This window comes from Euwallacea fornicatus, chromosome 12 (assembly GCF_040115645.1).
Source record: "Euwallacea fornicatus isolate EFF26 chromosome 12, ASM4011564v1, whole genome shotgun sequence".
NCBI lineage: Eukaryota > Metazoa > Arthropoda > Insecta > Coleoptera > Curculionidae > Euwallacea > Euwallacea fornicatus.
Genome location: NC_089552.1, coordinates 3,919,779 through 3,934,221, shown reverse-complemented (window position 1 = coordinate 3,934,221; position 14,443 = coordinate 3,919,779). Strand labels below are relative to the sequence as shown.

General features: G+C 36.6%; 1 protein-coding gene across 6 annotated transcripts in view; it reads right to left on the bottom strand.

The window, feature by feature from the left end:
* tweek (transmembrane protein KIAA1109 homolog tweek) overlaps positions 1-14,443 on the bottom strand; it is a 30,971-nt gene that overhangs the window by 12,818 nt on the left and 3,710 nt on the right. For 2 of the 6 annotated variants that reach the window (XM_066288549.1, XM_066288550.1), the window contains exons 5-42: positions 14,111-14,400; positions 13,671-13,814; positions 13,486-13,622; positions 13,277-13,432; positions 12,973-13,213; positions 12,595-12,751; positions 12,430-12,538; positions 12,186-12,378; positions 11,988-12,126; positions 11,618-11,747; positions 11,119-11,325; positions 10,862-11,056; positions 10,522-10,801; positions 10,169-10,467; positions 9,880-10,007; positions 9,504-9,812; positions 9,195-9,446; positions 8,740-9,100; positions 8,527-8,690; positions 8,312-8,461; positions 7,822-8,038; positions 7,610-7,766; positions 7,327-7,482; positions 6,912-7,261; positions 6,509-6,652; positions 6,279-6,443; positions 6,034-6,222; positions 5,803-5,983; positions 5,499-5,745; positions 5,016-5,196; positions 4,744-4,905; positions 4,558-4,683; positions 3,048-3,168; positions 2,267-2,410; positions 1,282-1,413; positions 533-721; positions 266-475; positions 56-211 (exon numbers count right to left, since the gene is read on the bottom strand). In XM_066288549.1, coding sequence (XP_066144646.1) covers positions 56-211; positions 266-475; positions 533-721; positions 1,282-1,413; positions 2,267-2,410; positions 3,048-3,168; positions 4,558-4,683; positions 4,744-4,905; positions 5,016-5,196; positions 5,499-5,745; positions 5,803-5,983; positions 6,034-6,222; positions 6,279-6,443; positions 6,509-6,652; positions 6,912-7,261; positions 7,327-7,482; positions 7,610-7,766; positions 7,822-8,038; positions 8,312-8,461; positions 8,527-8,690; positions 8,740-9,100; positions 9,195-9,446; positions 9,504-9,812; positions 9,880-10,007; positions 10,169-10,467; positions 10,522-10,801; positions 10,862-11,056; positions 11,119-11,325; positions 11,618-11,747; positions 11,988-12,126; positions 12,186-12,378; positions 12,430-12,538; positions 12,595-12,751; positions 12,973-13,213; positions 13,277-13,432; positions 13,486-13,622; positions 13,671-13,814; positions 14,111-14,400 — 7,268 coding nt within the window. Of the gene's footprint in view, positions 1-55; positions 212-265; positions 722-1,281; positions 1,414-2,266; positions 2,411-3,047; positions 3,169-4,350; positions 4,400-4,557; positions 4,684-4,743; positions 4,906-5,015; positions 5,197-5,498; positions 5,746-5,802; positions 5,984-6,033; positions 6,223-6,278; positions 6,444-6,508; positions 6,653-6,911; positions 7,262-7,326; positions 7,483-7,609; positions 7,767-7,821; positions 8,039-8,311; positions 8,462-8,526; positions 8,691-8,739; positions 9,101-9,194; positions 9,447-9,503; positions 9,813-9,879; positions 10,008-10,168; positions 10,468-10,521; positions 10,802-10,861; positions 11,057-11,118; positions 11,326-11,617; positions 11,748-11,987; positions 12,127-12,185; positions 12,379-12,429; positions 12,539-12,594; positions 12,752-12,972; positions 13,214-13,276; positions 13,433-13,485; positions 13,623-13,670; positions 13,815-14,110; positions 14,401-14,443 lie in introns of all 6 variants that reach the window. The other 4 variants (XM_066288547.1, XM_066288548.1, XM_066288551.1 and 1 more) reach the window with 3 other exon arrangements.

The window sequence follows — 14,443 nt, the reverse complement described above, 5'->3', positions numbered from 1 at the left end:
AACAAACCAAAATGATATGATGCACTTAGTAATCAACCGATAACGTATTGCTTACCTATTAACAAGCCACGTCTTCCCTTGTTCTTGCCTTTCTTCTTCTCGATTTTTCCATGCTCCGATACAACTATATCAATTCTGAAAGTATCTAAATTTCCAACTAAACACAAGTTTGATCCTAGCGCATCTAGAGTAGTAACGTCATTGCCAGCACCTAAAAGCATTAGACTTATCACTAACTGATATTACTGAAAAATCCAAAAACCACCTGAGTCAGTTATAGTAGTGAATCTTAGCTGCTGGGGCATGACTCCTAACCCTGACAATAAGGGTTGGAATATTTGATTGGCATCTAAAAGCCTGACAGACTCTTGTATGGGCTGCATAGGAATTTCCCGTACTACGTTCTCTCTGGGTAAAGTACCTGGTTCCCCAGATGATTCTGTGTGTAAAGTATTAACTTTACTTTGTTCAACACCTAAATAAACCTCGATAGTGCACATATATTTGCCAAAATATAGTACTTGAATTGTACCTTCCGGGACTTCCTCAGTTTCTGCATCCTGTTTCGCCATCCAACTATACAAATCTTCACTGGAATGTGTGTGACCTATTGCCCTATGTGTTGGACTTGATGGTAGATCTGGACTCGACTGGCTGTAAGCATCGCTAGGATCTGACCCAATGTTTATTACAGTTCGGTCTTCACGCAATGTGCCGTAACCTAAATTTGAAAATTTTTGTCGAATTTAAGTCTTAAAAGAGACGTCTAAACCTTGGCCGGCGCTAGACAGCCCTGAACAAATTGACTTTTTGCCACTCCTTGTCCCTAAACTGAATTGTTTAGATACAAAGAATCTGAAACTGTACAGTTTGTACATTGGGTAGCGCTATGGACTCACTCAATGTGCAAACTGTGCAGATGGCGCCTAGGTTAGTCGTGCAACCATACATGACGGCAACGAGTAATAACATTTTGAATTTAATTGGCTACCCTGTATATCGAAACTGGTTCATTTTTGATGGTGAATCTATTAGCATTTTTTTAAATTATTTTTCAGAGTACCATCACCCGCTGAAATATCTCCATGATGAGATGTTACATCCTGTTTACAGCACTATACTGCTGTAACAATAGATCGAATGTTACAGAATCGTAGTCTTAATGGCAGTCCTGAATGATTGCACTTTAGAATATTATGATTTTTATCGCAAACCGCCAACACACAATAACACGAACAAATATCCCACCTTACGTTATGACCACTAGTCATGGTTACTTACAAATACTGTCTTCATTCATACGCTTAGCTGTGAATGGATTAGCGTTGGTAAGAAGCGGGAAGACCACGCTTGCTCTACAACTATTGGGCGGTTGGACGGGAACAATGCTCTTTTTGCGTTTTCTTTTAGGAACTAAAACCGAATGGGGTTAGCACAAAAAGCATACTAAACAAAAAACGTATTTCACTCGGGTACTTAGGTAGTACCTTATTTTATATTAAGGTCATTATCATGAGTCTGTTTGTCGCATAATTCATTTGCATTTCACATTATTTCTCTTCTTAGCAGAGAAACTTATATTTTAAATTGATGGTATCACCAAGTAGTTTATTGTCACCCGAACCGCAAGTTTAAATGTAACCATCGAAAACGTGAGGGTCATAAGAATTTCCCAACTGTAGTATATATACGATTTTTTCCACTACTAGATTTACCTAGATATTATAAAATTACAATGAACTTACCTAAAGGATATATAAACTAAATCCAAAACTCAAGGACATTTAACATTGTGGCCGATTAGGTGGCTAGGTAAATAATGAGCAATTTCTATGTTATTATTAACGTGCTATTCAACTGATTTAGAAAAAAATTCGAGAAAAGGATGTTTACAGTTATTCGCCACACCCAATAATGGTGTCTTTTAGAACTAGTAGTGGAAAAACACATCTACAATCGAATCATTATAACTTTGAGTGTATGACGTCAACCCGTCGCCATTCCATGTCCTTATGATTTTTTTTCACAGGAATCTATGTTGTTGCAAGCTCATGTTGTGTATAATTTTTGGTACACAGTGGCAGTCACCGTGTTAACTGGTTTCTATATTAAATTGAAAACGCTCAGTAAATTTTAATGACACCAAAATACCGATCAGATCACCCCAAAACTTAAGCAACAAAATCAACAGCAACTTAGTATCCATTCCGCGCAACCAAAGCATTGGAAAGCCCCGTGTGCTTCTGACACACTATTTCGTACTCACCAGGAGGACTAGGCGAGGCCAGAACACTTTCAACTCCTCCAGAAACCACTGCAACCTGCGAGGTCTGGACGCCATTTTCAGAATAAGCAACAGTTCTAGGCGATGGATGAACTGAAGTTGTTTCTTTGCTTATCATGCAAGGAACTAAAATTTTGATAAATCGGTCAGAATACACATTCTAGAAGGTACAATTTAGTTTTTTAATCAGCGTTTGTTGACATAGGCCAGATTTTAAATAGAACAATGGTAGATTGTGGTAAGCGTAAAAATTACGGACAGAACGCATTTCCATTGGTGGAAAGTGAAAAAATTGAATAATAATTCATTTTAAATGATAGTGAGTCATTCCGCTAGTTCAGATAAAACTGTCAAATGTTTTAACTGTGAAACAAAAACATCTTGCACCAATGGAATTACGCCACGTCTACGAGTTTTCACTGATGCGATTTGACCATGAGAAATCTTGAGAAAATACTTCCCGCGAACAGGTCAATGTCAGCAAAACGTCTTCGAAGTCCCACAAAAAACAAATATAACGAACAAATGCTTCGAGTTTGTGTATACATTTAAGAAGCAGTTAAAGCTAAGTGCATCTAAATGGGAAGCTGTAAGCGAGTTATTTACATCAAGAACACTAAACTCCAACTCTCTTGAGAAAATTTATGTTGTGATGGACTCTTGATTTGCTTTAGTACCTCACTTTTGCGAATATTGTAGACAAGTTTTTGACGCGGTACTAAAGAAAACCACGTCTTAAAAAAAGCAGCACCCCATAACCTACCCAAATTTCTATGCGGTGCGTTGGGCCTCAAAATAACGCCTGCGTGGAGTAATCTCGCGTGCTCATCTGTTATATCGGTTTCCTCGTTGCCGGACGCCTCACCGTCCGTGAAACAGGGCTCCTATCGACCGAAAATGGTTGTGATTGGTGAAGGGTGAAACGGTGACAAAAGCCAAGTGATATTGAGAATAATGACTTATAAATTTATTTTAAAAACATCTTAATATCTCAGTTTTACTGATATCAACATTCGGTAGTACTTACCCTCGAAAAAAAAATTAGTACAAAATGACATTTTAGTGTCGCAATGTATCAGTACTCTTTTGGTAGTAAAATTAGTACGAAAGTACGAAATGTAAGAATCATAAAGTCCTAAAAGGCAAAAACGCAATATTGGAAATTTTCGTTAAATTTTACGAGCTCATCACAATGCATATACAATAATCTTAGAGAGAGTAAGAGCATTCGGGAAATTCGATGTCCACTATTTGTCACATAATTTGATTTCTTTCACAAGCAGTTGGTAATTTGTTCTTGTGAAAACTAGAGATAAAAAATTCCAGTTTTCCAGCATAATACACTTTATCACTGTAAGTCAGCACCACAGTGAAATATAACCGCTACAATAAAGCGCTACAGCGCTGCTGTTCCCTGAACGCGTCCGGTAAAAAAGAGACCTACGAAAATATTAACGTTTCTTAAAAAATATATAAATCCGTAAAAAATAATAAGGAATTACACGATTTTACACTTTTTCGGGGCATTTCCAGAAATAATCGGATTTTGTTTAATGAAACACGCAAAGTCCTGTCCTGATGAAGTCAGAACTTGGCCTCCATTTACCTAACTATATCTTTAAGTTTTACCCATTCGAATATGGAATACCACCAATATACGTTCAGCCTTTTGTTAATCTACAACTTTTTTTATTTAAAACTATTTGATCTAACTTTAATATAGTATAAAAATAGATATGAGACAATCGTAACTGGTTTAACTGACAAATCTGAAGAGCGAACCAGCGGCCAACAATGATTCGCAATAGAATGAAATCAAATTTCATAGTTCGAAGTATTTAAAAGTTAAGAGTACTTTCAACTATACATTGCTACATTAAAGGGTCACCCTGAGTGTATTAACACATTATGAATACATTAAATTCTCAATATTCTTCTTTGATATACTATACAATATATATATATAGAAAATGAAAAAGAGCTTGATTAGTGCACATGTGATTTGCATGAGAATTATTAGGCACAATAGTACACAGTTCGATTGGAAAAAATTGTAAATAGCTTACTGTCGCCGTTATTCTCATGGACTGTGCCTGAATCGGTTCTAGAAATAACCTAAATAGAAATAAATTATATTTTTATTAGAGCGGTTTTCGTGTTAATAAAATCCAGGTCAGATCAATAACAATAATTGGGTTTTCCATTCTACAAACACTGACTATTTCTACGCGCTTGTACAGAACTACCGCTATCCACTAAATACTGCACATTACCTCTTGTATATCAGGAACAGCAATGGTAACATTCATTGGCTTAAATCTGAGAATCTTCACGGGATTTTGACTCATTAAAGGGGTATACAAAGTGTTCTTCCACTGTCGACTCAAAACTATTACGCCCTTAAAATTGAATATAATTTAAATTAACTTGTGTCCAGTTTAGCCAAACAGTAAATATACCTGTCTCAAGGTAAATAATGGGGGAATTTCTGATTCTCTTAAATTGGATTCAATATAGCTGGAATCGCATTCCAAATAAAACTGTCTTAAAATTCTGCAAAGCTGCAGGCTTGGGTCATCGTTAAGTGTTTGAGCTAAAGGAGTCAATTTACCATATCGGCTCTAGAAGAAAAAAACTAAAATGGTTATAACCATTGATATCTAAAGAACTTCATCAGGGTACTAAAGTTTTATGAAAGTTGCATAGGAATAAAATTGAGGTGTAAGTATACCTTAGGCAAGGTATGAATATGTTGTCCTTCCATGGCTTCGGCCATAAGACACGCTATGGTGGATGTAGATCTTTTATACATGGTCCGAACCATATGAACCACTCGAATTGCAAGTCGATTGCTGGGGTTCATCCAGGCATTTATTGCAGGTGAAGCGGTACTTAATAAGTTCCAATCAAGCCTGCGAGAACATCAATTATAATCATAAGCTCGGTTATTGTTTAGACGTTTAGTACCGACTTAAATGGCCCAATTTATTATTTTGTGGAAGAATATGTATAAAATAGGTATAGATCGCCTAGCCAATTATTAACCAAGGTAGATAATTGAAACAATTAAGACTTGAGTTTTATTTTTTCTTATATTTATTATATAAGTATTTTCTATTTCTCGATGGTTTCAACATAGTTCCCTGAACACATTTTCCAAAAGTGTAAAATCTGCCAGTAGAGCCGCAAAACTAATACTTTTTGGTATATTTACCTAGTGTAATCAATTTTCCTCGTTATAGGAGCCCTAGGAGGAGCTGCAAAATTAAACCAAACAACTTTGAGTTCAATAATGCATGACGAGACGTTTCCGTTGTCTTTCCCATTGTCTTTGTCTAGCTCGTTGTGATGACTTTTCTCTTCGATGTTCCTCTTTTCGGTTTTAGGTGTGCTCGACTCTTTATTCGTTGAAGCTCTATTGGATGTTTGGGTAGAATTTTTCGGGGTGTTGCTCACGGATTCTAATAATGAATTTCATAAGAATTTAAAAATCAATGAGTTAGATGGCCCTTAGGTACCTAAGTTTTCACTTGATTTCATTGAATCAACACTGGGACCGTCTACTGTACCACTAAATGTGGTCTCTGATTGTTCAAACTTAGATTTCTTGACAATTTTTAAAGAAATTCCTTCCAAACCGCACTCGAACATAATGAATCCTAATTTATCTTCCGTGCTAAATTCGTCAATTTGAGAGACCTAAAAATCGGTCAGTGAGACAACTTCATGCACTTAAGGAATATCCATACATTGTCCGTAGTAGACGGTTGTAAATAATACTCCACGCCTCTGTACATATCTTTCACTTTGGTGGGGATAAACAGTACTTTAGATTTATATGTGGGTATAGCTGTAATAATAGCGTCGTCTAAAATGGAGGATTCGTTGCGTAATCGTCGTAATTGAGCGTGAACTTTGCCCACATTAAAGCAGATGACCTAAAAACAAAAAACGTTTTCTTAACAATTTTTAATATTTGTAACACGAAACTCACCAATTGCGATTGCTGGTTCTCACAACTTTCAATAAAAACCGGTTCGCCTTGGATAACGTCCGAACTAGTATTGCTTTGTAAGCCCAGGAATTTGGCTATGTTCGCCCCTTTATTCTTAGTTTTTACTACTGAAGGCCTTAAAAATCGTTCCAAGAGTTCTCTGGCCTAAAACGTCATCAGCAAAATAAAAAAAAATTCTCTCGGTCAATAAAATCATCCACTAATCCTACCTGATTGTCGTAATGGAATTTAACAGTAATGTTGTCGAAACAAACGGAAAATAGCGAGACGCACGTTAGGTCTTTAATGTTATCCAATGCAGAGAAGGAAATTATTTCTTCGACGATGGATACTTGAAGCAAAGTTACATTAACCTAAAATACGCATATAAAATATTGGTTTTTAAAGATATTGAAGAGGCAGTTCAAAACAAAAACTCTATCAGAATCCTCTTTTTTATTTTTTATTTGCATTGTTATTAAATAAATTTTTAATTGAATTTGTATAAGACTATGGGTACACTGTACTAGGCGATTTTGTTTTTCTTTAAAGAATTTCTGTGTGACTGGTTGTCTTGTTTTTCCGAACACTCTCAATGCTTATTCAAAGTTCTTGTACGTATTCAATACTTACTTTTGGTAAAAATACAGCTGCCTGCAATTGTTTCTTAATGGTTTGTTCATATACAGGCGGCGCTTCACCACTGGTGGAAGAAAGTTGGCACAATTTTGCTACGTTTTCCGTGGTTTTCAGAACATTTGCCGATTCCACCTGTCCAACGCACGACGCGTGCAAATGATTTAAAACGGTTAAAGGATGTAGAGCTGCTACCGTTGGTGTTAGGGAATCGACCAATCGTTGCAAACTTTCCAACAATAATGGACTGATCATAATATCTAGGTCGCCTTTAAGTTTGACGATTACTATTGTGCGAGACCCGCTCTCTGCCTGACTACTAAGCAGCTCTTCTTCTTGAAACGAGCCTTCATTTTTAAGGAATGACATAAATAAAATATCATTTCAATACTCTTCGAGAACATTTTCTTACCCGAATCGTTTTCGACTTCGTCATTATCCCAAACGTGAACATAAGGAGATGTGGGAGTTTTGTTTTGGTTGTTAATTCCGGAATCAGAACGCGACACCATTTTTAGAGATGTTATACCGTCACTTAGCGGTTCCATCAAAGGAACAAATCTTCCACCTATAGGAACCATCAAGTTTAGTTATTTACCTGACCAGTGAAATGAAATATGTAATAAGTTTTTTTATAACTCAGTGATCTCGAAGATTACCTGGATGGTAAAAAACAGTAACAAAACAGCACTTGCCTACATATGCCAACTTCTCTTCAGAATTTTTCTCGAACATTGTCGTTGAAAATTGATCATCTTTTTCCTTGTTTTGCCAGTTTTGACACCGCAACTGGCTCAAATGAGTTACATAACTCGACATTAACATTGGAGAATCCACAATCAAGCTGTTCACCTGTGTCATTACCAAATTCACAAATTTGCCTCCGGGAGGTTCAAAGCTAACATACTTGCATGTGCAGATCAACTAACGTGAAGTCTTCTTGACTTCCTACAGCAGAGACGTAGCTCGTATTGCTGACACTATCGGAGCTGTCGTTAAGTAGATCGGTTGTGGTGATTTCTTGAGTACCAAACGTGGGATTACCGTTATTATTTGCCAGTATCCGGGGGCTAACGGAACGATATGTTGAATACTTGTAAGGGGTGACCAATCCCTGCACGGTCCTGCAACAATAACTAAATGTTTAATTCAAATATTAAAAACTTTTCCTTAATAGCATATAACATATCGTGTGATAATTTATTGGATATATTTGGAAAACACGCTGTTTAATCGCTTTACTATTAAGCTCCTGAAAAAATCTACTTTCCTCCCTATAACATTTGTATAAAAACTTTGCTTTAAAATAAGGAAAAAGAAAAGAGTTAACGTTTTTATGAAACGCCTTGTAAAATACAATAAACAATGTCTAATCATATTTTGTTAATGCTACACACCTGTGTTCTGGAGTATGGATTTCATGATCGCTTCGATGTGTTGACAAGTGAAATTTTCCACTTTCCGGAGCTGAACCCGGTGCATGAACCGCTTTACTTTGAAGTCCGTTACGATCAGTTGCAATGCTCAACTCACTGGAGAACTTCTTCCTATATGAACACATGTTTTTTCATTTTCTTCAAATTCAAAGGCAAAAAGTATTAACAGTTCAAACCTTTGTGGGGGAACGCTGCTGCTTTCCTGCTTGGCAAACGCGTCTCCGGAACTCAAAATCGAATTCCGAAGACTGGAACTTCTTGAGGCAATATTGACATCTTCGTCTGCAGAAAAGAAAGCTTCGGACTGGTTTTCACTGGACATAGATGTGGTTCTTTGTACCTAAAGGCACAAGTTATATGTGGAAAATGAAAACAGCATGAAAAAGCACCTCTTTTAACAATTTTTCCTCATTGCTAATCATGCCACCCAGAGAGTGATGGCTTTCGCTTGCATTAAAACTCTTGGACATTTGCGGACTATCAACCAAATCTCTGACGTTTCGATCGTTGAGATATATATCGCTTTTGATCGAGGAAACCTCACCCTTTAGATCGGCAGCAGTAGTAAAATAGTCAACTGCCAATTTTGAATCAGAAGCGCTGTTTTTTGGGAGCAAATCAGACGTTTCTATAACAGTTAATTTCGTTTTGTCCGAATGTAGTTTTGAATCACTATCCAGTTTTGTGGGAAGATTTGCTGGACTGGCGTCTATTAGGCGAGAATAAGGGACTTCTTTTGCTCCGGTACTTCTACAGCGAAAGATTGTTTTTCAAACATGCACAGAAAAATTATCCAGAACAACAAAAAGCCAAATTAAATACAACAATTACATAAAAATCAAACCTCATAGATGTAGATGAAAACCTCCGGTTACTCTTTCTCTCGTTTCCATTCAACGGACTGCTATACTGCACATCTTTTTCAAGTGATTTTTCTCTTTCGATTTTGGCATTACCATTTACTCGACTTTTGGATTTGCTCAAACTACCTTGAAGAGTTATTTTGTTAAAAATATAAGGCGGAGTTCGGAATATTAGAGCGTTTTCGTGAAGAATGCTCTGGCCATAACCTGGATCACGACCTTGTTCGTTAATTCTGAAAACATTAATGCAAAATGCAAATAACTGAAGGACAAAAACGAGATTTAATAACCTAAATTCGGCAATATTTATTCCTTCCTCCAGATCTTTCTTGCTAGGTTTAAAAAATCTCGGCCCATTTCTGTTATTACCGAAAAACATGCAGCCTCCTGTGCATCCGCATTTCCCGTACGATTTATTCAAGTCCGGCCACAGAAACCATAATTTTTTAAGCTTGTCATCGTGAATTCGAAGAAACTTTTGCTGAGTTTCATAAACATTCTGATCTTTACTGTCAGTAGATATGGCAGATTCGATGATCAAGGGACCAAAATTAATAGCACCGACTTCAAGCCACAGATCTTGGGCGTCTAAATTTTGCCTTAAAAAGATTTTCTCATAATCGACGAAATTTGGCCCTAAGGTACTTTTAGAGTATTGTAACTTACTTGTTGTGGTTATATTTGTGAGGATGCCAAACCAATTGCCTTAGAGATAAACTAAAAATTATACAGGAGAGACCCGAACTTACTTGTTTACCATGTAGATTGCAACTTGCAAGTCGTACTGGGGAAAGCTGAAATTTATATAAAATAGTTCAATATATTATTATGAATATTATGAATATTCAATATATAGTAGTGTAATGAAAATACTCATTTTTCTTCTTGAAATGGTATAGATCTATTCTCTAACTACTGATTAGTGTTTATAAAGATAAAATAAACTATAACTTACCCACAATTGCAAAGCCGTTCCACTTTCAACTAACCAAAGATCGGCCGCATCAATGGCAACTCGAACCAGCTTATATTTCAATTTATGCTCTGAATAAGACATTGTTGGAGTGCTGTTACTAACATTAGTGTTATTATCTTCTTGAGACGAAGCTGGAATTCTTATTGACCCGCGAATCTTATCTTCAGCTTCTTTTTTCTTATTCTTTTGGTCGCTTTTACTTTGGTTGGAGAGCGAACTTGGATTTTTGGACATAAGACTGGTTCCGCTATTTTTGGGTTGCAGTAAGTGTTGAAGTGCTAAAAGCTCTGGTGTTAACAGAATTCTTAATAACTTTAAATGAACAGAAGTACCTTGCTGAACATGTTGTACATGTACATTTTGAGTACTCGGTTCCTTCTTTTTAACAACGGGTTGATTTAGTAAAGAATCACTCGCAGGTGAATTAAGTTCGTTTTCGTCATCAACAATTAGTATGAACAGGGTCTCAAGGCTAGCCATAATTGAATATAACTGAGGACTAGTGACTTTGCCACTCAGTTTACCTAGTTGAATTTCAACCAACCATGCATATTCTACAGTATCTTGGTCTAGTGATTGTCCGACATCAGAAAACATAGCGTGTCCTCGTATCTAAAAAGTAAACTCCTTCCATAAATCAGGTGAACTGCATTAAAAAACTGAAAAATTAACCTGCAGAGAACTTAAAGTTAACTTTCCCTGATTTAAGTGTCTGTCTTTACTGGGCCTTGCAACATTATCTGACACTAACAAAACTGCCGGACTAAGCAATAACTGCAGTTCAGTCTGATCGTATCGTTTCTTCATTTCGAAACCGAACCGTTCTACTAAGATCACAGGACAAGGTGGATCTTTCTCAGTGCAATTCTAAATATTTCAAACATTATTATTAGGTATTTAAGCCGTAAATATTTTGCTCTTCATGTCACCTTCAATAAATGCCCTTGAATGTCATGCATAACTATTGACACATCCACTTCTAAAGGCCTGTAGTATCGATGATCAAAATCATCACGAAGTTCTAGTGGAATGTTTGCACTGCTGCCTTCCGACTTTAAATCGGTATTTGATCCGCTTTCAGTTACTTGGAAGTGTTGCATGTCGGTGAATGTTTGATCTTCCCCAAATATGTTTTCCTAGATTCAGGAGTTTATTACCTACTGCTAATAGCTCAAAACTGATACAGAAATGCTGTAATTTTCGTAATCTTTTCCATGCAGAAAACAAACACGAGATATTTCTCATGGAAACTTGATAAAAGATTTTTTTTTAATTTTTTAAATGCAATTTAAATCAATCAAACAAAAAACATTTCTAGAAAGAACTGAGAACCCAACGTAATATTAAGAAAACTGATGCTAACTTCCTTATGGAAATTCTCTTCTCAAAGAAAAATTAGCAACAAACAAACGAATTTATTTTTCCTACCTTAAAAGTCATAAAATTTTTCAGCGCTGTTCCGTACAAAAGAAGAACAGACGGCCCGATTTCCAGCTCCACGCTCACTGTGTCTGCTTTCAACGTAGTTGGATCAAATTTCTGATTTCGTTCGAGTGATCTGAAATAATATTTTTAATGCACAAAGCAACACCAAGAACATGATGAAAATTGCCTGAAACTTCAATGAATCGCGAGCACATAATAAGACAGCTCAAATAAAACGAGACAAAAATGCTTATAAAATATTTACCTATCGCGTTATAAATAAGCTGAAAGTTTAACACATTGTAAGTCGACAACGAAGCGTTTTTGGAAAATAGTTTACATATAAATAAATGAATAAATACGACAATTATACCTTCTACGTTTTTTCCTTTGGTGCGGAAACCGCATTGGTGACAACAGAATTTCTTCTTTCACGGGAGTGGATATATCTGCTTGTGGTTGTGGTCCCAGGGGGGGACAAGGATGATATAAATAAGTAATATTTATTGCACCTGACACAATATAAATTTCAATTATAAAGATCTTTTTAATTCCACTCACACCTTCTTACCGATTGGTATCCACCAAAAATCGATCCATCCGAGAGAATTCACACACACATTTCGCCACTTTGGTATAATTTCAGTCTTCTTAGTTGAGGAACCATCCTTGGACAGTACCTTGGCGTGTTTTTCCAGCGATAGAACTATATTTCTACTGGAATGAAACTCGGGAATGAACAAACTTAAATCCACACTCTCACCCTAAAAAAATTCGCAGAGCTCCAAATTGTTCAGTTGTAATGGTAACATTACCTGTATTGCTAAATTTATAGGTACAGTTTCCGGCAAAAACTCGTCAAATGGCAAGTCAAAGGACATGTGTAGAAAATGGGCACATAGAGCAACCTGAGTATTTTCTAACCTAGGAAGTAATCACAAAATGCGTTTAAATGGAGATAAAACAATTTACTATCATACCTGTTTCTTTGACCCGCGCTACTGCAGTCAATCCAATTATACTGATTAATCATAGTAATCAACTCACAGTGTTTCAAAGTAAGCCCAAATCTCCAAGTGTACGGCACAAAATTTACCAAGTCTGGTCTGGCCTTTGAGGCCCAGTCATTGATCAAGTCTAAAGAAAAAAACAAAATTTTTGCTTCAAATATTCACTAGATAAAGCATCAATAAGCAACATAAAATTGCTCCTAAGTGCTAAGGCGTGTAATAACCGAAGCAATGTATACAGGGTGTACAAAAATTGAGAAGCTTTTGATGAATGGCAAAAGTTTGATTTGCAGGGGTAAAATAATATTCTGTATTAAATACACTTTCCATAGTCATAAATAAAATTACCTGTGAAAAACCATTTATGAAAAAATATCAAACTAATAGTTGCTTTGCATCCAGTCAAGTTAACCTCCCACAACTGATGTTCATTCCAAACCAATGGATAATGGCACAAAACGCAAAATTCCAACGTTTCACTTTCAACAAGTTCTCGAAATTGTAAGCTAGTGGTGGCTTCTACATGTAGTAATTGGCCGTTTATTTTGGTGCTGAAGCCCGTTTCTTTTGTGACCCATGGTATTGTCACCTACATTAGGAAAAATATAGTCAATTATAGGCCATAATCTAGAATGTATCGTTATTTGCGTGCCTCCAAGTAGCTTCCTGCGCCAATGTTAACATGAACTGCATTAGTCTCTTTATCTTTGGTAAATAAAATATCTATGGCGGCTTCGTGTTGTAGAACCAGTCTTACATCAAAAGAATGCATTACTCTTTTTTCACCAGGACTAGGTGTCTTGGTTACCTAAAAAGACGAAATTGTTGTCCTTTCCCGGAGAATATTCAAAATTTAACTACCTCCATGGGTACGTAATCCTGTGGGTAAAAGAAACCATAAAGATGGTCTCGCTGCCGATCTGCCCAAGGGCCATAACTAAAATTAGTACCCTTACCACACTTAATATCTATTCCCCATTGAGGCGGACTGGATTCAACTGAAGTTAACGTGTTATGAAATTTGTTGACGCATTACTATAACTTACCCATTTCGCCATTAGCAAGTCTTATTAAAACGGGCTCTTCTGGGACTAATCCAGCTTCGTCCATGTAAAAATAGAGTTCCAGATCGTTAGAAGACATTAAAACGAACCCTTCTCCCATATAACGTGGAGGTTCATCTAGCATGCCTAGTAAAAATACATTGAAATTTCCGCATAATCTTTTGTGGATTAAGTGAGATGCCAATGCATCTCATCGCGGTTAATCCCAATTTTTCAGACTATATTAAAGGTCTGGTCTGATAGCAATGCAATTTAAGTGGGAAACTCTAAGGTGCATTTTCACGTAAAATTTGAGGAAAAGTGGTGCAGATGGGAGTTCACATCAAGACGCATAAATCCAAACAAATTTCGAATTTCATGTAAAAGTTTTACTACGGCGGTGATCCAACTAACGGGACCAATTTTGCTACGATGAGGCTTACCAGTATATTTCAAGCTGGGTGCCAACATGACTCGAACATTTTCAGCCTTGCATTTGACAAAATGCATGAATCTGTCCAAAGTGCACACAGCAGGTTTAGTGGAATAAACAAAGTGGCTTTCTTCGAATGTTATACTGAGTGTAGTAGGTACTAATCGATTTCCAAAAACGAGCCTACTAGATATGATGTCGCATTTTATAACAGGAATCAAATCTCTCCAAGTGCGAGCCATAGCGGCTTCGGGGCGCTGTTTCTTCGGTTTCTTTTTCGAAGCACTTTCATTTTCGTTTCTGAAAATACACGACGTGAATAATGGTAACACTAGAATGTGAA